Source organism: Nannobrachium achirus (assembly GCF_963921795.1).
Source record: "Nannobrachium achirus genome assembly, chromosome: 22".
Lineage (NCBI taxonomy): Eukaryota > Metazoa > Chordata > Actinopteri > Myctophiformes > Myctophidae > Nannobrachium > Nannobrachium achirus.
In genome coordinates this window covers 4,082,365-4,106,908 of record NC_137829.1, presented here as the reverse complement: position 1 = coordinate 4,106,908, position 24,544 = coordinate 4,082,365, and the positions used below count along the sequence as shown (strand labels likewise).

General features: G+C 41.0%; 1 protein-coding gene across 1 annotated transcript in view; it reads right to left on the bottom strand.

The window, feature by feature from the left end:
- The window catches only part of neb (nebulin), a gene marked incomplete at its 5' end in the record, with an annotated part of 93,346 nt that overhangs the window by 20,107 nt on the left and 48,695 nt on the right, over positions 1 to 24,544 (bottom strand). Inside the window, 35 exons of the mRNA XM_080753524.1 lie at positions 785 to 889; positions 2,199 to 2,303; positions 3,514 to 3,624; positions 4,080 to 4,193; positions 5,887 to 5,976; positions 6,909 to 7,004; positions 8,909 to 9,010; positions 9,222 to 9,332; positions 9,658 to 9,768; positions 10,715 to 10,819; positions 10,933 to 11,037; positions 12,005 to 12,109; positions 12,511 to 12,615; positions 12,754 to 12,861; positions 13,004 to 13,105; positions 15,241 to 15,342; positions 15,685 to 15,789; positions 15,991 to 16,095; positions 16,304 to 16,408; positions 16,538 to 16,642; positions 17,460 to 17,564; positions 17,774 to 17,878; positions 17,998 to 18,102; positions 18,373 to 18,477; positions 19,023 to 19,121; positions 19,219 to 19,323; positions 19,434 to 19,538; positions 19,677 to 19,784; positions 19,947 to 20,054; positions 20,218 to 20,325; positions 20,980 to 21,084; positions 21,848 to 21,952; positions 22,941 to 23,138; positions 23,703 to 23,816; positions 23,990 to 24,097. Of these exons, the coding sequence (XP_080609650.1) occupies positions 785 to 889; positions 2,199 to 2,303; positions 3,514 to 3,624; positions 4,080 to 4,193; positions 5,887 to 5,976; positions 6,909 to 7,004; positions 8,909 to 9,010; positions 9,222 to 9,332; positions 9,658 to 9,768; positions 10,715 to 10,819; positions 10,933 to 11,037; positions 12,005 to 12,109; positions 12,511 to 12,615; positions 12,754 to 12,861; positions 13,004 to 13,105; positions 15,241 to 15,342; positions 15,685 to 15,789; positions 15,991 to 16,095; positions 16,304 to 16,408; positions 16,538 to 16,642; positions 17,460 to 17,564; positions 17,774 to 17,878; positions 17,998 to 18,102; positions 18,373 to 18,477; positions 19,023 to 19,121; positions 19,219 to 19,323; positions 19,434 to 19,538; positions 19,677 to 19,784; positions 19,947 to 20,054; positions 20,218 to 20,325; positions 20,980 to 21,084; positions 21,848 to 21,952; positions 22,941 to 23,138; positions 23,703 to 23,816; positions 23,990 to 24,097 (3,780 nt within the window). The remainder of the gene's footprint in view (positions 1 to 784; positions 890 to 2,198; positions 2,304 to 3,513; positions 3,625 to 4,079; positions 4,194 to 5,886; positions 5,977 to 6,908; positions 7,005 to 8,908; positions 9,011 to 9,221; positions 9,333 to 9,657; positions 9,769 to 10,714; positions 10,820 to 10,932; positions 11,038 to 12,004; positions 12,110 to 12,510; positions 12,616 to 12,753; positions 12,862 to 13,003; positions 13,106 to 15,240; positions 15,343 to 15,684; positions 15,790 to 15,990; positions 16,096 to 16,303; positions 16,409 to 16,537; positions 16,643 to 17,459; positions 17,565 to 17,773; positions 17,879 to 17,997; positions 18,103 to 18,372; positions 18,478 to 19,022; positions 19,122 to 19,218; positions 19,324 to 19,433; positions 19,539 to 19,676; positions 19,785 to 19,946; positions 20,055 to 20,217; positions 20,326 to 20,979; positions 21,085 to 21,847; positions 21,953 to 22,940; positions 23,139 to 23,702; positions 23,817 to 23,989; positions 24,098 to 24,544) is intronic.

The following is a 24,544-nucleotide window of genomic DNA, read 5'->3' as shown; positions in this document are numbered from 1 at the left end:
TTCTTTATATATTAAAGGAGCTATAGTCAACTTTTCCATTGTAGGGCCGACACTTTGTTTACATCCTAGTCCATTAGACTAGAATGTAAACAAAGTGTCAGTCTGACAATGGCCAAAATGATTATTTTATCATTATTTTATGCTTTTTGTGGTCATTTTTGTGGTCATTTATTTTAGCATCCGTTTTTCAAGAAAAAGTTGACTATAGCTCCTTTAAGTATTTGTTATATTTTATCATTTTTTTCATGAGACACTATATGTCTAGATTCTAGTTATGTTGTTTTAAAATATGTTGTCTTTGTTGGAGCGTGTGATTGCACAACAATTTTCCAATGGAAAATTAAGTGTCAGTATCATCATGTACTGTACATGTATATATTGAGGCTAAGAGCCATTTTAATGCAAGGCTTTCACATTTTACATTGCCTTTTCCAAGTCTCACATTCGTATAATTTCAGGAAATTAAAAGTTTCATTGGCAACATAACTATGAAATTGAAGCTGGTAAAATAATGTTTACCAGCTTTACTTGGCTGCGAAGGCAATGTAAAAACAGGTTGTGCTGCCACTGCCATCATACACATACACCCAACAATATAAATAGCTGGACATACAACAGGCTAATGTATTTCCAAATTCAACAAGGGATAGCGCATAGGGAGACACGTCCGCAGGATTTCACACCGGTCTTTCAAGATTTCGAGATAGGCGTGGTCCTGTAACAAAAAAAAGGTTAATAGAATGGTCTCCGTGTCTGGGCTCTGGGTGCAAGAAGGGAACTTTACCTGACTCTGCATGTGCTGGGACTCCTTGTTGGTTATATATGTGGGGGTCTCAAAGTCCAGCATAGCCTTGCCCTTCTCCTTCTCATACTTGGCTTTGTACTTCACCTGTAAAAGCCCACACACCAGTCAGCACAGATTCTACATGGACTGTATGTAGGGATGGGACCATACAAAAATGTCATATCACGATTAGTGTGTCAAAATCCATTATCCTGGGGCGGAACATTTGCCCAAAAATAGTAGATCTACAAGCTCACAACGCGTCGCAACGCAACGATAATATTGCTTATCGTCCCATCCCTATTCACCTGTAAGAGCCCACACACCAGTCAAACAGAGTCCACAACACAGATTCTACATGGACTGCATGTATATTTAAAAGTACATGAAACACAAGTTATAGTAGCACGTTGTGTTGTGTTGCGTTGTGTTGTGTTGTGTTGATGTTAAGTCTAATACAAAGCTTGGGGTTAGTTTTTTGGAGATTCAATGTACTGCACTTAATATAGGATTCTATTGTCAGGTTTACGTTGGCACTGGACCAGGAATTTAGATTAAATGGGACCATTGTGGTTCCATCTTGAGTAGGAGTACCCTCTACAGACCTCTCTGTATGTGCATTGTGAATTTAAACAATGTGCACTTAATAGTATACAAATTGCTTGTTTCAGTTCAAGGAGAGGCACGACAACACTTTATTGATTTAATAAACTTACACAAATTGCACATGGACGCAGAAAACAACGCCCTCCAGTAAAACAGTTTTACAGGGTCAGCCAAAGCCTACTTAAGTAAACACTAAAGTTTTTATGTAATTCAGCTACTTTATAGTTTTCAAGTGTCTGGGAAAATGTAGGTGTGCTGGCTGCAATCTGAAGCTCATTCTGACCCCTTATTTGTACGTAAGCACACGATTATTGAGAAGCATTTCTTAAGTCTTGGGAAAACTACAGCTTTCAATGGGACACACTGCAGGAAATGCTTCCACGTGTACTGTAGGCCTGTGGTTCCCAGACTTTTTAGCTCAAGACCCAAAAGAGAAATGACACGTTTGCCATCAGATCTCAAGCTCACAATGCGTCGCTTGGCACCGCGTTGAGAGCTTGTAGATCGGCTATTCTCACAACTTAAACATTCGTTTTCTAATTTATGGAATTTCTTTGTTTTCTATTTTATTTCTTCATGAAAATACTGACAAAATATTTTTTCCTTTATTTTGAAATAATAATAATTAAAAACAAAATGTAGGAAACAAAAAATAAAGGGGCGAGGGACCCATAAAAATGTGTCTGTGACACCAAATGGGTGTTTGGGAAAAAGTGCTGTAGTGTAGATAAAGATAAAGTGAAAACCATAGCAGGTGATGTTATGAGGACTCTAGGACTACTGAGTCCTCATAGACTGTGTCACTTACATTGCTCTGAAGGTCAGAGGCATCCTTGTGATGGAGGTGTTCTGGCGTGTCAGCAATCATATGGTAGTGACCCTTACTCTCCTCAAATTTCTTCTTGTAGCGGTACTAAGGGGGAATTCCCAGTCAAGTAACACACAGCTCAGTACAACAAAGGGGGGAGGAATAAATAAATAACCTGTGTCTTGAGCTTAACATTACCGTCATCCATAAAAAAAGAGCCTTATAAGATTGTATGAAAGGGAAATAAATGCAACAAAAATGCCTACAATGATGCCAATTTTCAGTTTTCTTTCCTTCAAAGTGATAGGATGACAAAACAATCGTTGAGGATATTATAAGGATCAATAGGTGAGAAGGAGGGTGAGGTGGCGAGCTTTGTCTTAGATGTTCATTAATCAAAAAGGAAAGGTTGAGACTAGGATGAGAGCTATGGGAGGGTGAAAAATAAATCCATGGGATGGGGAAAAAAAACTATGGAGGAGGTGGTTATAGAGGATACTATACTAGTGATGGAGGGTCAAGGGTATGAGAGAATGAGCTGGGTGAGGATCACTACCAGATGAGGTTCTTGAGTAATGTTTATGGATGGTTGAGGGCTAGGAAGACACTACACTTAAAGCAGCACACTTCAAAAGAAGTCCAAATATTTTTGCCTTGGCTTTCTTTGCGGACTAAATTGTTTTATACTCATTGCAGCGCAGGCGATAACTCTACCCATGAACTAATTGCCTAATTGCTGTGTTTGATGTCCCTCAGTGAGGGATTATAGTTTTGTACCTTCTAACATTTCTAACCCTTCTTCAAAACCGCCCATGTTATGTTTTTGGCTGATTGCGGGAACAAAACAGAATAAATCCTGCATCATTGCATTGGTGTCATCTACAGTGATGTTCAGCTAGTTTGAACATTTGTAGCAGCAAGGCAATGTGTTTGTTTGTTTTTGTCGCGATCATGTCATTTTGTTCTTATAAGCTGACTGAACTTTGTTTCAGCAGAATGCATGCTATAGCCTTTAGTCCATGAGGGTCTACAGCAGGTTGAGTCAGAGATGAAGGTTATAATGTGATGTGGAGTAATGGAGGACGATGAGTGATGGTGTTAGTAGTGGGTGGGTTGTGAGGGAACAGTTAATGAGAGGGTTATGCCTGATTTACTTGGTTGTGTCTCGCATCGCGCACTGAAAATAGCCAATCTCCAAGCTCACAACGCGTCCAAGCATGGCTGACGCCTTGTGAGCTTGTAGATTGGCTATTTACGGAGTGTGACACTGGTGCGCAACCAAGTATAAATCAGGCGTGGGCTGACAATGTCTTACGTCGCTGGACAGCTTGCTGGTGCTCAGGTTGTGCTGCATGGACAGAGATTCAGCCATGTCTGTCACAGGCTTGTGAAGGACCTTCTTCTTGTGGTCAACCTTGTACTTCACCTGGGGTAAATAACAGATTTTAAAAAGGATAGAATCATAAGAGTTCCATGTTCGCAGCCAGGTACTCTGCTGGTGCATCCCTTGATCTATATAACAAATGTGATATGGATGCAACTGTGGATTGTTTAATTCCTCCTTTGCGTATGACAGGGAAGCACAGCATGGCTACGAACAGAAATGACCATGCGATACCGCTATTTCTATGGAAATAACTGGAGAATAGTGGAGAATGTGGTAATTGCAAAACTATTTTATCTTAAATGAGCCTTATCGCAGAATTGGAAATTGTACAGCCTCAGATGGGAAAATATAACAGGCTTAATAATAATTAGAGGAGAATTTTGTTTTAATCCATATTGGACACTGAACAATAAAGTGAGATAATGTTGGTCACTAGACAAAAAAAACTCCATGTTGGTTGACACATGACATTGATTTAATATGTGACCTCTTACCTCACTAGCCAGGTTGTTGGCGTCCTTCAATGTCTGGTAAATCTTACTGTCCTTCAGGTCATACTGCGGCTTCTTTCCTTTCATCTCTGTGGCAAACTTTTCCTTGTACTTCACCTAGGAGGATACAAGTTATGTATGAGTCACTAAATGTTGGCAGCCTTGTGGGATAAAGAAGAACACACACATACACTAAGAGGGTTTTTAGATTACATTGAAAAAGAGAAACATTTAAAGGGCAAGACAGTAATGGGTCCAACTGCACAAAAAGGGTTGAGCAAATCAGAAACAGTGATGGCTTTGGGCCTGGACTGCTTGTGCATCAAGATCATTTCAGTCCCTTTGTTGTACAGGCAGAACAATCGCTGTCCAAGCATGGACTTTCTTCTGGGAATGAACCTTCTTTTGTCCACGTCACACCCGTCCCAGAGGGCAGGCCATGCAGTCACTGCCATAGAACTGGAATGGAACATTCTAATGCTATGGTCAACCCATATACAGTGTGCAAACACACAACACAGGACTCTGCTGTTCTGCAGCTCTATAGACGAATCCACAGAGTGCTGCCATGTAGTTGCGGTGTCGCGGTGCAAAGCGGCAGGGGCTTCACAAGGGGTAGGAAAGTGGGACTGAGTTACTAGGGCCCAAGGTGGAGGGGCCCTAGTAACTTTAGCTATTGAAAAATAGCAGATATACAAGCTCACAGCGCGGCACCGAGTGCCGCGCTGCGAGCTTGTAGATCTGCTATTTTTGAAGTCGTGAAAATGTGCGCAAATCTTTGAATATATGTATTTTTTAACTAAAATGTTTCTTCTGGGGGGTCCCTGGAACTAAATATTTTGAGATGGGGGGTCCTTCACATGAAAAAGTTTGAGCATCACTGACATTTTTCAATAGTTAACATTCATGGGGGGCCCACACTGAATCCTTGTACCCAGGGCCCAGAATTTGGTGTGACGCCCCTGCAAAGCGGTGCCGCTCGACACCGCAGTTATGATTGCCGCTCTGTGGATTCCTCTCTAGAGAAACAGTGAGAGAAAGAGCTGTGTCTTCAAACATCATGTTTTTGGGTTGTTTCTCCAGAAATGTGTACATCCAGCAGGAACTACGGTAGATGTAATTGTAGTATTCACTTTGTGAACTTCATAATAAGTACACCAGGGCTCATTTAACCACCTAAACTCTATATACTTGGTTGGCCAGGTTCCCCCCAGGGCTCTATACTGTCTTCTCTTTCTCCCCCTCAACAACAAGCAACAACAGCAGAATAGGGAGGCTGTGTGGTTAAAAGCCCTCTTTTCAAAAGGTACAACTCTGCCGCCTAGTGTTAGAAGTGAGAGTGTTGTTGACTGCTGGATGTACACATGGACCTTTTAGAAACAAAAAACAGATGCAGTTTATCACTTTAATGGCATCGTACACTCATTCATTCTATTTAAAACATTCCCAAGACATTTTAGAGGCCCTTCAACTAAGGATGGTATAAGATAAATCTGTTCATTAGACACCATCAAAACGACTCACTGATTCTTTACTAACCTATGCGTAGCAATGAGGCATAGCTTGCCAGTGGGACAAAAACAAGCTGAAGACATGCAGAACAATAACACATACAAAAGTCCACAATTGCTATTGGGGTGGGGGGGGAATGATTCCTCCTACTCAAAACTGTGTGGGACCCCAGTTACTGTCAGAAATCAACAAGCCAGTCAATCTGTCAGTGAATAGGGATCAAATGAGACAGAGCCAGAGCAGACATGTGGTCACAACCCAGTGGTCCCAGAGGGTTTGCGGGCATTGGTCTCCTTACATTACTAGTCAGGGCACTCATTTTCTTAAGGTGGCGCATCTGTGGGGTATCGTAGCAGGATGCTCCATGGAGGTAGGGCTTGGCGTCAGCCTACAAAGCGCATTGAGATGGAGGGGTTAGAGCACACAGTGAGCAGGACAGCATGGGAAGACAGAGGAGGGGAGGATGGGTGAGGGGATGGACATTAGGAATGGAGGAGGGTGGTAGGGTAATGCCTAATTTATATTCCGTCCTGCGGTGTCCAGCGACAAAAATAGCTGATCTACAAGCTCTGTTATTGTTAGTACGGGGCACCATTGTACAACTAAGTGTAAATCTGGCTTGTAAATCTGGCTAAACGATGGATTTAAGGATGGATTTATGAATGGTGTGATACGTTGTGTGGTAATAGAATGTTATCCACACATGCACATTTTGTTCTTTTGAGGTTGGATTTCTTTTTTTAACGCTTGTGTGGTTCGAAAATAATGTAAAACATGTGTTAATATCATAAGCCTTGGTTTTGTTACAGTATGTGTAGTTTTCATTAAAAGGAAAAAAAAAACGCAAATATTCCATTGGAAATCTGTGGTTGGAAACCCATGGTGGAGGTAACTTTGGAGTTGGCCTAAATAAAGACATCAACCCTGTAACACTCTATAAGGAGTTAGTAGTAGTCTAACATGTCATTTTAAATTCATGATTGGACAGAGTGACAAAATAGGACATACAGTAGGAGAGTAAGGCAGGGTGGCAGGGGAACAGAACAGCTGCTGGTATATTATTGAAGCTACACAGTTATTACAGCAATGCTAGTGTGCAATTATAAGCTCTAAGAAGCTCGAAGTGAGGATGATCTCTAGGACGCTGATCTGGAGTAAAGTCACTTTTCACTGTATGCATTTATTCTCAGCTTGTGAAATAAATGAAGGTCAAATTCTCTAGGAATACAAGGTAAATGTACACTGGGAAATGGTACAAATACAGGATACAGTTTTGGAAGCAGTAGGTTGAGTCCAGGGATTGGACGTGGCTGCCCATACCTGGCTGGCCAGCGTGGACATCTGCGTGGCCTTTACAATGTCCGGACGGTTGAGCAGAGAGCCACGACCAGCTTCCACCTTGTCACGGTAGCCCACCTAACAGAGGCAGGAAACATACTTTGTTGGGCTGTGTACAAAGGAGTGGTGGTGCATATGATTAATAGATTAATTAATATATATAGGGTAGAATAGCTGTATACAGCAGATTTGGTTGAGATCTAAAAAGATCTATAGAGTATATGCTGGGCTTGATTGATTCAGGCTGTCTTTATTTGTTGATACAGGGTGAATAACCCTGGGGCAGAAGCCTAATTATGAATACTAGAAGCTGGGCCGCCCTTCGGGCGGCCCAGCGTCTAGTCGGCGACCTGGCCAACTCGGAACAATGTAAATAGGGAATGAATGCCCCGCCCTTTAATGCAAACCCCATTATACCTGTTTTCATAGGACCCGTTTTGACCATCTGTCTGCCTGTGTCCATTTATGCCCATATATGGAGATATCTGTATCTGTCTGTCTGTCTGTCGGCGTCCATTTTATGTCCATATATGGAGATCACTGCAGTTATAGTTCTGGGTCCATTTTATGCCCATATATGGAGATATCTGTCTATCTGCGTCCATTTTATGCCCATATATGGAGTATCTGTCTGTGGCTCCAACTGTGTTGCAGACACAGTGCCGGTTCCCCGTATCTGTCTGTCTGCGTCCATTTTATGCCCATATATGGAGATCTTTGACCATCTGTTTGCCTCTGTCCATTTATGTCCATATATGGAGATATCTGTATCTGTCTGTCTGCAATCCATTTTATGCCCATATATGGGGGCATTCATTTTATGCCCATATATGGAGAACGCGCGTGCCGGTGGGACGAACGGTTCTAGTGCCGGTTCCCCCTTTAATGCAAACCTCATTATACCTGTTGGTCATAGGACCCGTTTTGAACATCTGTTTGCCTGTGTCCATTTATGCCCATATATGGAGATATCTGTATCTGTCTGTCTGCGTCCATTTTATGCCCATATATGGAGATCTTTGACCATCTGTTTGCCTCTGTCCATTTATATGGAGATATCTGTATCTGTCTGTCTGCAATCCATTTTATGCCCATATATGGGGGCATTCATTTTATGCCCATATATGGAGAACGCGCGTGCCCGTGGGACAAACGGTTCTCGAGATACGCGGATTACATACTGTGGCGTACGTGATGTCAGAGCCTTTTATGAAATGATGTCACAATGAGTCAGAGCTTTCGCCGATTTCCTCCGGAACAGCCTGATGTCAACAATCAACCCCGCATAAGGAGATTCCGAACGTTTCGCGCCGGTTCGGGAAAACCGCGCGTCGGGTCGGGTCGAGACCCGGCACTGCACTCCGTGCCGCGGCGGGGAACGCGCGTGCCGAATCTGAAGCCGGTGGGACGAACGGTTCTCGAGATACGCAGATTACATACACGCAGACACGCAGAGATTTGTCGCATTTATAGATAGATGATGATTGTTAGTTAAGAAAATTAATGATGGGGGTAGGACTTGATACGTTTTTCAAACTTCTTCCTACTCCTTTTTCGAACATGAACTTTAATTTAAGGATGTTTTCAATATAATTTTGTTGCAGTTTGTATTTTATTTTATCTTCCTTTTATTTCCTTTGTCTTTTATACTCATTTTAAATGTTCGAAATAAATAAATAAATGAAATGAAAATGAAAAATTTAATGACAAAGTCAGTCACACTCACTTCACTGTACTAAATAAAATCACACCTAGTGTGAAATGTGCAGTGCTATTTATGAGTTTATGAGTGTCCCGCGAAGCTTGGCCAATGTGACCCTGGGCGTACAACACACTTTAAACATTTTGTGCCAAACTGTAGGCCAGATGTAGGCCACGCTTCGGGACACTTTGTCCGGGATATTTGTATACCGGTATGTCATTCTCCTATCTGATGTTGGTCTCAGACTGCTAATGTGTTTACAAGTATCGGTTATATTTACTTCACTGGCGAGCTTGGCGGCCTGGGTGGCCTTCCTGATGTCAGGGCGGTCGGCTGTAGATGTGTAGTTCAGGCTGGCCTTGGCGTCCTTCTTGTAGGCGAACTACAGGGTCGGGAAGAAGGAACGAGACAAGAGCCATACAGACGAATTAACCACCTTGGACTACACTATATACAGTACAAGCCACCACTTTTTGTGGCAATGTTCTAATGAATATCCTATGCACACATCGCAGGGCGGAATGTATTTTATACTAAAGTACGTGTGACAACAAAGAGGTTATGTTAATTCAGAGCCTGTTAAAATGTCTTACACTGCTCTGACTCTTGGCGACATCCATGGCGTGCTTAACATCTGGGGGGACAATCATCTTGTTGTACTTGGACTGGCCCTTCTCCTTCTCAAACTTCTCTTTGTACAGTTTCTGTTGCAGGGGAGGAGAAGAAAGTTAACTAGTGGACAACGACTGACAGATGGCCGAGTAGAAGCTTAAACATTTAAGATTGTGTATACATTGTTGTATGGCTTTTAGTGGAAATAGACGATCTACAAGCTCACAACGACTGCATTGTGATGCAAATTTTAATGCAGGATTTAAAAAGTATTTACATTCTTGGATGTTTTTTGAAAGTCGCAATGAAATAAAAAGGTATTAGAACTGTTCACAGTTAAAAATGCTTTAAATAATCTGGGAAAGTTGTGACATCAGGTGGTTCATTTTCAAAGGAAGGGTGTCAAGTGATCCTTACCCCGCTGACAAGCTTGTTGACTTCTTTGCTGTGGAGGGTGTCGCGGTTTGTGGGCATGGTGGTGAATAAGCCGGCAGTCATGTCCTTCTTGCTGGCCTCCTTGTATTTAGTCTGGGGAAGGGAAATAGACATTGAAACAGGGGCTTATAATATCACCCATTATTAACTTAAAGCTATACTGTGTAAGTTGCTCAACTAGTGGTCAGTAGCAGTAGAGCAAACCGCGGTCGCGTCTGCTTTTTCCGGCCGTTTTTCGCCGCGGACCGGGCATTCAGACCACCGCGTCCGCCTCGCCTCGCCAAGACCTATCCATAGAGGTCTTTCGTGTCCCTCTACGAGCCTCGGTTGGGGAGTTACATGCTAGACTCCTAGCCCAGTGTAAACACTGCGGTGTACTTCCTGAAGAGCTCAGCAGTGTATGATCTGGGCTTTGATTGGCCGGTAGGGAGACACGTGTACAGAATGATGCATATGACGTAATTTTGCCGGGAAAAACAGCCCCGGTCACGGCCACCAGGGCTCAGTAGAACACATATAAAGAAAAGGCTTTGGGAGCTGAAATTAACAGAGTGGGGGTTCTAAAACTTTAGCGGTTTAATAGTTAGGACAATTTTAAGATATGTTTTATAAAAAAAGTTACATAGTATAACTTTAAAACAACGCTTTCTGTAGGATAGCACCTACAATACAGACTACAATGTTGTTCCTTGGGAAAGATTGAGTCTGTACTTATATGAGAGATATGATTCTAGTTTTCCATTGGGCCGGGAGACCACCAGGGGTCCAAATGTATGTACCCTTTTGGGTCTGTAATTCTGTGAATGTACAAATGGAGCCAATGGATCCATTTGGTTCCATTTGCACACTTTCACAGTTAAATCAACACTGAGGATTTTACAGTGTAGATTGTATTCCTAGAGAGAAAAAGTCGTAGGTCTGTGGCCTACTGCATAATTACATATCAAACTGGGGGCCCTTGAAATGAAAAGGGTTGAGAATCACCAATTGTAAAAGTGGTTACAACATTGTGTATGTGCAGAAACTGTACGGTTCTCACCTCAGATACCAGCGTACGGACTGCTTTAGCATGGAGGATCTCGGGAGTGTCCAGGACGGGGATGTAGTGACCCTTGCCCTGCTCATACTTCTGTCGGTACTTGCGCTGGAGGGTTAAGAAATACAAAATGCAGATTTGAGTATGTGCATTCTTATAGCGCATATTATAGATAGAGCATACTGTATAGTGTATACTGTATGTAAAGGGGAAGTACTTACATCACTGCTCAGTTCAGTATTCTTCATAGCCAGGAGAGTGTTCTTATCATCCACTACTGACAACACAGAGCCCTTCATCGACTCCTTATCGTACTTGTACTCAATCTGTGGACAAAGGAATATAATATTAGAGTCACGTAAGGGAGATGATTCCTGTTGAAATAAAAAAATATATATATTTACAGTAGTGGTCGACCGATATTTGGCTATTTTTTTCCGTCAGATTTATTTTAATTATGTTTAATTGTAATTATTTTTACCCATTGCAGAGGCAAAAAAAAAAAAAAAGAAATTGACGATATCGGCCAATTTAATCGCTATCTGTAGTCTATGTCCAAGAGCATGTGCACTGCTATCTAAACACAGTTTCATAACTTGTAGATGTGTGAGAGAAACTACCAGTCAGTGCAGTAACTGCAGTTCTGCTTGCTGTATTTCAGTTATGTGTGTTAGCTTTTGTTTCACATTATTAATGTGGTATTTTATTGGATGCAACAACAGAAAAAGGATAATTGGCTTTACATCAGCCATCGGCCTTCCCTATTCTCTAGTCCAGGGGTCTTCAACGTTTTCAGGCCGGGGACCCCCAAACTGATGGGGAGATGGAGCAGGGACCCCCTACCACCTCGTAGGGTGGGGGGGTCGGGGCTATTTTAAACATGTACAAGTTACAGCGAGCAGGGTGGGCCGTACCACTACCATTTCTAAACATACTACTTATTAACTGAGAACCAATGTCAATAATATCAACAATCTGTCAATTGCATAGTAATCATGTATTCAAGCTATTCAAAATGGATAGAATCATGATTTATTTTTTAACATAAATGTAAAAAAAAAAAAAAAAAAAAAAAAACATTTTTTGAAAGCTTTTTTTTTTTTTGCAATAATTTCGCGGACCCCCTGCAGTACCTCCGCGGACCCCCTGGGGGTCGCGGACCCCCTGTTGAAGACCCCTGCTCTAGTCTAAATATTGGCATCGGCCACTGAAAAAACTATTATCGGTCCATGACTAACACACTGTACTGTATGTGGAACAAGTACTGTAGGTTACAAGAGGTTCTTCACTCACATCGCTCTGCTGCAGAGTGTTCTTGGCACAATTGACAAAGTCAGGTCTGTCTGGGGTCCAGATCCACTTGTTCTTGGTGGCTTGATACTTCTTCCTATAATCGAGCTGAGAATCGACAGAATAAAAACGGTCATGGAAAGCAGGTAATTACAATGAGCAAAGCAATAGCTCCTTCTTAGTCAATCCATATGATCATTCTGTACATCTGTCTATAGACTATTTAATTACATTTTTACTGTACATTAATGCATGGGTTTTATTCAGTGGTGGCAAGTAACTACAGTATACTTACACGTGAACTGTACGAAGTATTTTTTTTTTTACTTTACTTGAGTATTTCAATTTGTTGATACTTTATATGTATAGTATACATCACTACATCTCAGAGGCAAATATTGTACTATTTTACTGTATGTTTGTATTGTGGTATTGCTACTTTTACTTAAATAAAGAAATAAATACATTTCCATACTTTTTCCACCACTGGTTTTATTGGACACACTCACGTTGCTGATGTTCTTGTAAGCCTCCTTGGCAGCACGGAGCTCGTGAGCATCTGGGGCCATGTTGATCTGAGCTTTGCTCTTCTCGTACACCTCTCTGTACTTCAGCTAAAAGAAACATGACAAAATATTCAGTTGATTATAAATGATGATGTTAACTTATAAGACCTGTCCTTGGCCTCACAATGTCTATGGAAGGACAATGATGTGAAACATCTTGTACGTGTTAAAAAGGGCGGTACATACAGTGCTAGTGATCTCCTTGACTTTCTTCATGTGCTGCTGGTAGGGAGTGTCATAAGGCAGGCTGTATCCCTTGGCCTTGGTCTTGTTGTAGTCCATCCTGTAGATGATCTGCAAGACAATTACGATAACGGTCACATCATGGCAGGATTTGAATGGAATGAAAGTTGGACAATGTCAAGAGAAAGCGTCAAATGCAACTTGCGACTTGTGTCAATTGGTCATTTTGGTTCAAAAGAGAAGCAACACTCACGTCACTGATCTTCTTGCTCTTCTTGTGGCTCTCATATTCAGGTGTGTCCAAGATGGAGGTGAACTTATCCTTGGCCTTCTCATACTGCTCCCTGTACTTCACCTGAGGGAAGAGGATGATGCAAGAGGACGCAAAAGTTAGAACTCATACTTATCGCTCATACTTCTTTGAATATGTTTTAAATATACTTCTAATATAATCTAATACACAGCTAATTCTATGTATTTATTATTTCAACTTTTATTTATTTATTTTACATTTAATGAATATGCATTACCGGTACCATTAAAGCAGCACTATGTAACTTTCCTCTTCTACCCCAGATCTGAACCCGGTTTCCTGCGCAAGTGCTGACATTTTTACCTTTGAACAATAGAGCCGGCCTGCTTGGTTTATTAGGCTCAATGGGAGGCTTGGCGATAAATTGATAAATACAACCACCCCAATTGTATAGGTTATATTGTATTGACATACTCTAACATAAAGATTGGACAAAATCAAAATGGATTCATTAAAAAAGGTTACATAGTGAGGCTTTAACTAACTACCCAGTAAATTCCTTGACCCTTACAGGCCTAGTTTTACACTTTAAGAGTTAACATTAACACTGTTTAATTCAACTCTAATATGTTCTTACAGTATGTGAAAATATAACATTTAAGTTAGCTATGAAGACCAATTAAATGTGTTCTCTAAATGTGGTTAGATGTTGCCATGCATACGTTTACAAAACATGCCTTAAAAACATGCATCACAAACAATGAGAAAGTTACTTTGAGTGTGAGAATGAAGGCTCATGTTACCTATGTTAACATGAGATTCATGTTACCAATATTCAGGAATCGGTTATGAAGATGAGATGGTCCGTCTAATCCTTACTGTGCGATGTACCAGAATGTCCTGTCATTGAGTCTGTGAGCCTGGTACATAGTTTCAGTAAACATGAGATTCACTTACGAGAAAATCCATTTAAATCAAGTAACCTGTCTGTGTGTGGTGCTATCCATAATGGCGTGTATTTGTAGAAACTCATTCAACCTAGAATAGCAGACTATACTAGCTGAAAGCTGAAATAAGATAAGACAATGCCTTAAGGCTTAGCTTATAACAGAATAGTGTTTCTGTTATTTATTTATTAAAAAAAACTTCTTTGTGTTTACAGTGGTATAGCAAATATCACATCTGTTAATATTAAACTATGTTTCTCCAGTGTGTTGCAACGGCAGACTAGATAATTCTCTAGTCTAGGACTACAGAGTTACCCCATTAAAGGGCTGTAGGACTACAGAGTTACCCCATTAAAGGGCTGTAGGACTACAGAGTCACCCCATTAAAGGGCTGTACTTGCAGTAGGATGGGATATTAAAGAATGCCTAGGGATGAATCATGACAGCTTAAGATGTGGAGGATGAATGGGTGATGGCTAAATCGAAATCAAAGCATGATGAAAGTACAGGTAGTGGTGTGAAGTTCAAATGTGAATGTTCACAGCTTAAGTTAAAGTTGCGATGAATGAACTCTCAGATCCTTGTGAATCAACGCCAGGAACTGTGCCATTAGTAGCCACAAACTCTGTGACTTTGTAGCCTGGGCCCAGAAACAATGATTCTCTGTACTAGTTTACCTTACTGCCCATGTAGGTCTGGTAAAGGGCTGTGAGGATGTCAGGTCGAAGCAGCTCATTGCAGCCACTCTTTAGCAGGTCCTTGGCTTTGGCTTTATACATTTTCTGTCCATAAGGACACACACACACACACACACACACAGCATGCAATTGTTGAGTACAAACACACAAACAAAAAGTTGAACACTGGGAAGACCCGGAGATGGTTCTCCTGAGGCCCAAGTGAGAAGCTGACATCCTAATCTTTGCCCTCAGTGCAAAATGATCAACAGCCAAATTGAAAAATAGCAGCGTTGCCCATGGAAGCTCGTTTGTACAAATAATTTGTTACTTTACAGGGTGCAATAATTATCATTATAATTATTGTCTCCGAAGGCAAAGATTAAGGATAGTCCCACGATAGACGGCTTCCCACCGAGAGCTCTTTGTTATTTGGGACGCCTGTGAGGAAAGAGAAAGTCTCTCTCGGAGAGTGAAAGAGACTTTGTGTTGAATTATGTCACAGTGACGTCCAGCAGGCAGCTGAGGACCCCATGCACCAGGCTGATCTGATTGGCCCGAGGGAGGCAGAAGGCGGGTTCTCGTACAGTCCATTCCAGGTCTTTTTTTTTACCGTGCTCATCTTCTTGTTTTCCCTGGCCAGTAGGTATCTAGGATCATCTGTGGTAATGGTGAACTTAGACCTGTTCTTCTCATAGTCGGCTTTGTAGGCCCTCTGCTCAGAACGTCAGAAGGCAGTTAAAGACACACATCCAGAACTACGACAACAATGTGATGAGACTTTTGCTGGAGGGAAGGTGAGGTTAAAAAGCACAACGTGATACAAAGAGAAGAGAGAAACAACAGTCCCCGAGTCGCATGGTTCATAATCAGTAGAAGAGGTCACACACATGAACGTACTATGAATGTATCTTTTACCTCTAAAGCTGATAATCCAATTGGGATGCATGATGGGGGAAAAAAACTTAAAAGGTTGCTTAATGTTTACACAGTTAACAGATACATCAAACACTGTGTTATTAGCCATGAGTTGTATTCAGAAAATGAGGTTACTTACGTCATTGATGAGAATGGAGGCATTCTTAATGGCTTCGAAGAATGGAGTGTCACAGGTGTACTTAAAGTTGGCTCTGTTCTTCTCATAGGAGGCTTTGTACACTCTCTGTTAGCAAGGACAAAAAGAAAATTCTATGAGATTGCAGAAAAAAACATTCTTATTTGAGACTTTCTGATATGATGGATTAATAGTTTTAAAACTTAATCCAAAGTTGTTATCAGGTAACAGCATAGGAACTTGAATCACATAATTATACTATCTAATAACACTTTACTGTACAACACAAGTACTTCAGAGATCCTTCACCTCGCTGTACAGAGCCTTGTTCCGCTCAGCCTGCTTCATGTCAGGTGTGTCCCACACGAAACAGCCAATACCCCTCAGCCATTCCAGATCTTCCTTGTACTTGATCTGAGAACAAATACATCAGGTTATTTATTACAGGTTATTCTGTTGTCCTTCCTCTGTGTAAGTACCAACCGTGATACACAATGCCAAATGCAAATATACAGTGCATGTCCAGTGTTGCGCCGAGATGTCTATAATTCTGAAAGTAGAAGCAAAGTCACTTTCAATAGATTTGATATTAGCATTTTCATATTCAGATGGCTGTGCTCACGTTGCTGATGTTATCACTGGCCATCTTGCTGTAGAAGAACTCAGGGCGGTCAGGGATGGACTTCCATGTGCCCAGGGTGCTGATGTACTTCTCCCTGTATTTGACCTGAGAGAGAGGGCAAGAGAAATTTAGTCCCCTCTCCATGGCCCATGTCTGTATTACAAAAAAACCTTCAATGTAGAGAGGCAGAGGAAGCCACTGCAAGCAATCAGTCGGGTTGTTTCAAATGCTGACCTCGCTGATGTCATCTCTGACCCTCTTGGCACAGAGGATGTCCAGGGCGTCCTTCTCCGGGTGATAGTGTCCCTTGGACAGCTCAAACGTCTCTTTGTAGCGCAGCTAAGAGATACAGACAAAAAAAACACACACACAAAGGGTCAGATATCAAGCAAATAAGAAATGGTTTCAGATTTGTACGTTTTTTTTCGTGAAGTAAATCCGGCTTCATCGCACAAGACTGTCGCACAAAACTAGTGAAAGTAGCAGATCAATCAATCTCGCGGTGCGAGGCGTTGTGTGCTTGTAGATCGTCTATTTTCACTATTTTAAATCTTTATTATAATGATAGATGCAAAACGAACGGTTTTGGACATACAAGGTCTCCACCCGACAACAGTGATATATATATACAGTGTATATATATATATATTAAGGCTGGGACTTTAACTGATTAATTGCGATTAATTAATTACAGAAAATTAACGCGATTAAAAAGATTTACGCATTTTAATTGCACTTAGATTTTGCACCACAGAACCTTCAGTTAAGGGCATACCAATCATAGCGATGCACCAACCAAGAAGAGACAACAAACGCAAAGGGAGAAGTAGCCGATCAGAGCGCTTTGCTTGGCCCAGTGGATGCGAAATTTAGATTTCGAAAAAAATGCTTCTCGGGTCAAATATTAATATGCGATTAATTGTGATTAATTAATTACAAAGCCTGTAATTAATTCGATTAATTTTTTTAATCGCATCCCAGCCCTAATATATATATATATTTCATTATCCATCACCACAACAACTATCATAACATTATTATTACAGAGGAGAAAGGTGGGTAAAACAGTTAATAAAAACAAAACCATTATCCCATTTGATAACTGGTTAATAATTCTTATCGCTCCTTCTGGATGTTAACCAAAGAGCATACTCACATCGCTGGACTGGAGGTAGGCCTTCTTGGCACGGATAAGGAGAGGTGTGTCTGCGATGGGCGTGTACCGGTGCTTCATCTTCTCATACTGTTCCTTGTATTTGACCTGGAGGAGGGGATGGGTTGGTGCAAAAATGTCAGAAAGGGAATTACTTCACAGCGCTATTCAGTTCATTTCAAAACTAGCAGAAAAGGTGTTTACTATCAACATCCTAAAGCTGTTGTTTGAAAACACGGTGGTGTCCAGACAGTGAATTACGTACTTCAGCATAGTTGGACAACCTGATGGGTGGAATGATAAGGAGGCAGACTTACATCACTTTGGACAACCTTCATAAGCCTGGCATGGACATTTACAGGGGTGTTGCTGTCTGGGGTAAAGTGGACCCTCTCTTTTGTGGCAAGGCTTGTGTACAGGAACTGCAGAGAGAACAGAAAGTACAGAGATATGTTATAGCACAACGCGGCTAGCATTGTGGCAATATTTATGAATAATAAGAGTATAATAAGAGTAGGGGTGATGGCTACTCTGAATTTACCTTGTTGGACAGCTGCTGGGCCCATTTGACTCTCTCAATGTCCATGGCATTGTGAGGGACGTGTGGTTTCATCATGTCTTGCCTGGCTTTTTCTTTGTAGATCAGCTGAAAAGAGACACAAACAACAGAAATCAGTGCTGAAGCATCAATTGTGGTGTTTTAATTTACTGTAGAAACAGAGACCATGCAGTAGTTTTTTTTTTTCTTCTTTTCTGATAAATGTAAGGATGCACAACTGCACATTAAAGAAGTGCCCTCTAATGATGTCATTAGACAACTTCCTCAAACATTACTGTGATTTCATCTGAACCGTTTAGATGATCTGATGGAGTAGCCAAACGACTGTCAATCACGAGACAAGGCCAGACGACTCACGTTGCTCATGTGGGACTTGAGCTCCGTCACACGCTGGTATTCTGGTGTGTCCAGGACCACGGTGAACTTAGCATGGTTCTTCTTTGCCTCAACTGGATAGTTGTTCTGCAAAAGGAAATAAAAAAAAAGATTGTATTATATAAATGATCACAAGGCTTTTCTGTTGAGAGACAACAAACGTGCTTGCTACAGTAGGAACATTTAAGACCGGGAATGCATTATTACTTTAACCATTATTTTATGCTTTAGCTATTTTTTAAAAATCATGACAATTTGAACAAGTCTTTGAATACTGTATATTGACCCGATTCTATAAATGTCTCCTAAATCCTAATTTTCTTTGGAAAAACGCATGTTTCTATGGCAGTGGTTCTCACACTTTGTCTTGTCAAGGACCCCTAGAATTATGTGTGCGTGGGTGCTGCTGAACCCCATCTCAAAATGTTATTCAGGGACCCTCCAGAAGCAAATATTTGAGTTAAAAATGTTCGCTTTAAAAATACATGTATTCAAATATTTGCACATATTTTTTCACGACTTTTCAAAAATAGCAGATCTACAAGTTCGCAGCGTATAGCTTGTAGATCTGCTATTTTTCAATAGCTAAAGCGTAAAATAATTCCAGGTCTTAATGGGGCAAAAACACTCACCCTGAACTTGCTGATGTTGCGGACGGTGACCATCTCCGGGGTGTCGTACAGGAAGCAGCCCATACCTCTCAGCCACTGCAGGTCCTCTTTGTAACGAAGCTGATTAGATCAAATAAAAACAAGGTTTATAGCATGGGCAATCGGATCTCTTGTAATAATATGTCGATGTTTCAAATGATGTCTATTTCTGGCATACATCACTGGTGATCTGGTTGACATGGTGGCAGTGATCCAGCTCAGGCGTCCAGGCCATGGAGATCAGCTGCCCCTTGGTGCTGTTGTACTTCTCTTTGTACCAAGTCTGTGGGTGGAAGAGAGGAGAGGGTGTTCACGTCATTATCCAAAGTAAAGCAAGCATGCCAGGAACCAAAGGAAACACCATAAGAAACAGATGGATAGTGCTGCACATACGGGGCCCATGACATCCTGGTTCATCTTCACTTGTCTGATCTCGGGGGTGTCTAGTTCTGAGTGGATCTTGTCCTTCTCCTTGTGATATTTTGCACGGTACAGGCGCTGGAGAGAGGAGGAAGGAGTAGGTATGAGATCATCTCGTTGTGTTTTTAGGGTCAAACAAAAAAAAAAACGTGTATAATTGTTCAGCTTTTTATTTGTACAGTACAGCAATTGGAAAAGCATTGTATGTAATCTTACCTCGTTGATGACTTTGTTGGCGTTCCTGGCGCAGACAAAGTTAACGTCCAGTGGGTGAAGCTGGTAGCCTGTTGCCTTCATCATGTCATAGGCCGCCTTGTACTTGACCTAAAAAGTAGAAGAAAAAACAACAACATTATAGCATTATCCTTGGTTTCAAGTTCATACCATGCATTAATTGTAATTTGGTCCAGGATTAAAACAGCCTTTATTTATTTAAGGGAACTGGATAGTGGACTACTGAAGGTAAGACGATAGTGAAGGACTTACATTGCTGGTGACAACGCTGTTGGCTTTAACCTGTTGGCCGACTGGGGTGTCGAAGGGCAGGGAGTATCCAGTGGCCATGGCCATCTTGTTAGCCTCCTTATACAAATTCTGAGAAGAGCATAGACCCATAACAGCAAGTTAAACGTTGTTTTCATAAAACATATTAATCAAAAAAACAATTACAAAATATTGCAGTTTTTGACAAAATACTGGTCAAAACATTGGTAATGGGTGGACTTGGCCGGGCTAATATTGAGAAGTAACGTCTTACATCACTCTGGATGTGGTTGGCCATGCGCGCCCTCTCCGTCTCCATGGTAACGGCTGGTGAGGTGTTGGTGCCCTTGACATTGGTGTTGTAATCGAACCTGTAATGCAGCTGGAATGGACAAAAAAAAACAGACGTGTTTTATCTTTGCAGCCTAACGAACAGAAGATCAAAACAGACTATGACAGGGTTCCCACACATCTTTACCAATTAATTTCCAAAACTTTTCCAAAACTTTTCCAGAATATTTAACCCGATTTCCAGGACTATATAACAATAATTCAGCTCAATAACGAGTCGCTTACTCCTATGTGCAATGCCCAAAGACAGGTAGTGTATGCCAGTGGTTCTTAACCTTTTCAGGCTGTGACCCCCCGAAATAATCATATTTGAAGAGTTGAGGAATTTGGTATAACACGGTTTTATTGTGAAAATAGCCGATCTACATGCTCACAACGCCTCGCGTTGCGAGGCGTTGTGAGCATGTAGATCTGCTATTTTCACATTTCTGCCTCTAATATTTGACAATTTGGCCAATGTTTAATTTGTCATTAACAAAAAGTATTAACAAAAGTATTAACAAAATCAATAACCAAAGATAATGCATACTGTAGCTATTTTATCCCGGACCTTCCAGCCAGGACCCTTGATCAATTCCAAAACCTTTCCAGTACTGGAAAAATATTTTTCTAATTTCAAAATACTTCCGGGAATTTCATGACCGTGGGAACCCTGAGACTATGAGTTCCAGAACGCGGCACTCACATCGCTCAGGTTCACAGCGCCCTGCGTGGCGGTCTTGTACACCGGGGTGTCCGTTACAACGGTGTACTCCTTGAAGCTCTCGATGCCCTTGGCTCTGTACTTGGCCTGGAACACAGTAGAATGAAACAAACGTGATTAATCTGATCACACAGGGCAGTTTCTGACATTACTACTTTACTACTTTAACCACTTAGGCCTGAACGCAAATCTGCGTCGCTTTAGATTTGAACCACTTTTAACCATTATTTTATGCTTTAGCTAATGAAAAATAGCAGATACACAAGCTCACAGCGCGGCACCGAGTGCTGCGCTGCGAGTTTGTAGATCTGCTATTTTTGAATTTTTTTGAAAATGTATGCAAGTCTTTGAATTTTTTTTTTTTACCCGATTCTATAAGTCTTCTAAATCCTTATTCTAAATCAGTGGTTCTCAAACCTTTTCATGTCAAGGACCCCCAAAATTACATGTATTTGGCCACGGACCCCCCATCTCAAAACATGTTGTTCCAGGGACCACCCAGAAGCAAAAATTTGAGATACAAATGTTTGCTTTTAAAAAGATATATTCAAAGACTTGCAAAAAAGAAGAAAAAAAACCCCCACGATTTTTCAAAAATAGCAGATCTACAAGCTTGCAGCGCGGTACTCGGTGCCGCGCTGTGAGCTTGCAGATCTGCTATTTTTCATTAGTTAGTATATTATATTATTTCAATAGATAAATAATTCTAGGCCTACATGTGATTAATCTGATCACACCAAAGCGTTTCTGACATTACTACTTTACTGCTTTAAGAACCACCAGAGATGATGGGGATGATGAAAAGGAGATCACGGACGACAGAAAAAAGGTGGAGGTGATTTTGCCTGACCTCGCTCTGCAGGACGCCGGCATGCTTGACACGGAGGATCTCTGGTGTATCCCAGGCGTAGCAGCCGATACCCTTAATCCAGTTCAGGTCGTCCTTGTAGAAGACCTAGGGATAAGGCACACATAATGAACCGTTATGGAGACAGTCTACAGACATGTGTAAACACGTACATCCGTAATCATATTAAAGGAGTAGTTCAATAGTATAGTTCAATAATATTTCTTTGTATTTGTCGCATTCCTAAGACAATATTTTGATTACAATAAATGTACCCCCATTGATTCGGGATGGGGACCCAAATGCATTTGGGTCCCCATCCGGAATCAATGGGGGTAAATTTACTCAAACACGATTTTTATCTCAGGAATGCGACAAATACAAACACATTTTATTGAACTCAAGTCTCCATGGCGTGAATAATCAATAGGAAAAAAACAAAACATTTTACTCCTTTAAATCAAAATTGTGATCCGACCACATTCAATCTGACTATTCAAACTGTGGTCAAGGCAAGGTTTCGTGGTGTATGGCTATGGAGACAAATCCTTTCGATTGAAATGAAATAGAAATGAAAACTAAACTAAATAGAATGAAATAGAAGAATAATTTCACCGGGGAAATTAAGAGCATGTTTAACTCTGTGAATTCTAAGTGAGGGATTTTAACTTATCAAGAGATTGAAAGACTTCAGCTAAACATAGGTAACATAGTTAGCGCTATAGACGTTATGACTAAATGCAGACACTAAAAGCTATCATAGGTAAAATATATATAAATTCATAAATACAGAATGATATACAGTATATAATCTATTTATAAAGAAACATTTTAAGCCTTTTTCAGGTCACCCGAGGGAGTAGCGTTATTTCGGAGTTCGATAGTTAGACGTTAGTGCGACGCTGGTGAAAATGCTAACCTGCCGACACTGGTGCTAACCTGGTGAATGCTACTATGCCCTAACCTCAGTAAAACTATGCCTAAACCTAACCCTAAAACCAACCCTAACCCTAACCCTTAGTCGAACTAATGCGACGTCGAAATATCAAGATTTCACAGAGGAAACAGGGTTTTTTGTAAGGGTTAAGACACTTACGTCACTGAGCTGCTCGTTGACTTTGCGAGCTTGGACGTACACCTGCATGTCGGGCATGCAGATCCACTGGTGCAGCCTCTTGCGGTAGCCGATCTCGCTGACGGCGTTCTGGGTGCTGCGGGCGAGCAGGATCTCCATCATGTCTGATGGGATGTGGTTCTTGGCCTTGGTCTTCTGATAGTCTGCTTGGTACAGGCGCTAGACGAGAGCAGCAACCATAAACACCCACAGGTTAGATTTCTCACACTATAAGATGTCATCAATGAATGAGAAAATAATACTAAAAGAAAAGAAAAAAAGATGATTCTGCTAATAATAAAAATCCATGAGAGAAGTGGAAATCAGTGGTGTAAAGAAACTAAGTACATTTACTTATGTACTGTAATGATGTTGAGGTATTTGTACTTTACTTGAGTATTTCCCATTTCCAATACTATTACTTCTACTCCACTACATCTCGGATCCAAATATTGTACATTTACTCCATTACATTTATTTGAAAACTTGATTTACTTGTTACTTTGGAGATTTAGATTATTATTAATCTACTTTCTACTTTTGGTACATTTTGATACGAATACTTCTGTACTTTTACTCAAGTAGTATTTTGAATTCCGGACTTTTACTTGTAACAGAGTAACTTCTACATTGCAGTATTGATACTTTTACTTTGTTTTACTTTTTACTTTTACTTACTTTACTTTATGTAAAAAATTGAGTACTTTTTCCACCACTGGGGAAAAAAATACAATGAAAGCTTACATCTAGGACGAGCTTTCCAGCTTTGACGCAGCGGGCAGTGTTAGGATCGTCCTCCAGGCACCTGGGCAGACTGTAGAGGGACTTGAATTTCTCATAATCTGCCTTGTACTTCACCTAGGGAGGAACGGAAAAGAACAAAACAGTCTCATCTGAAAGGGGATTTGACTGGACATGAAAGGTTCTGGCTGTCAATAATGAAGATTTAAACTACATAAAATGGAGGGCCCACAAAGAGGGGGCACTCCATATTTGTCGGAACACTTCAAACAAGGCAGATTTAAACTCACATTGCTGAGCACGGTCTTCTGATGTTTGGCGAACACCAGCTCGTGGGAGTCATGCGGGAGTGAGTAGCTAGTAGCCTTGATCTTGTCCCAAGCAGCTGTGTAGTTTTTCTGTAGACAGAGGAAATGGCATCATCATTGTTGGAAATGCACCATGGTTCCAGGAAGAGATGGGACAGCAGGGACGATAAGTAATTATGAAGTTATCATTTATTATTAATTCATTGTGATATCGACCTCCGTCATGCACTGGGATCAATTCAACTTGTAATTGCCGAGCTGCATATCCGGTACCACTTAAACCTTCTATAATTGGTAAAACGTACTTATAATATACATACTTGACGTCTTTTTTTCCACTCTCTATAAAATGTCTTTGCCAAAAAATAGCAGATCTACAAGCTCACAATGCGACGAGTTATGAGCTTGTAGATTGGCTATTTTTTGGCCAAAAAAATAGCCAATCTCCTGTTCCGCCCCAGGATAATGGATTTTGGTTATCGCGATAATATCTTATATCTTTTGTCACGATAATCGTGATATGAAATGTTCATATCG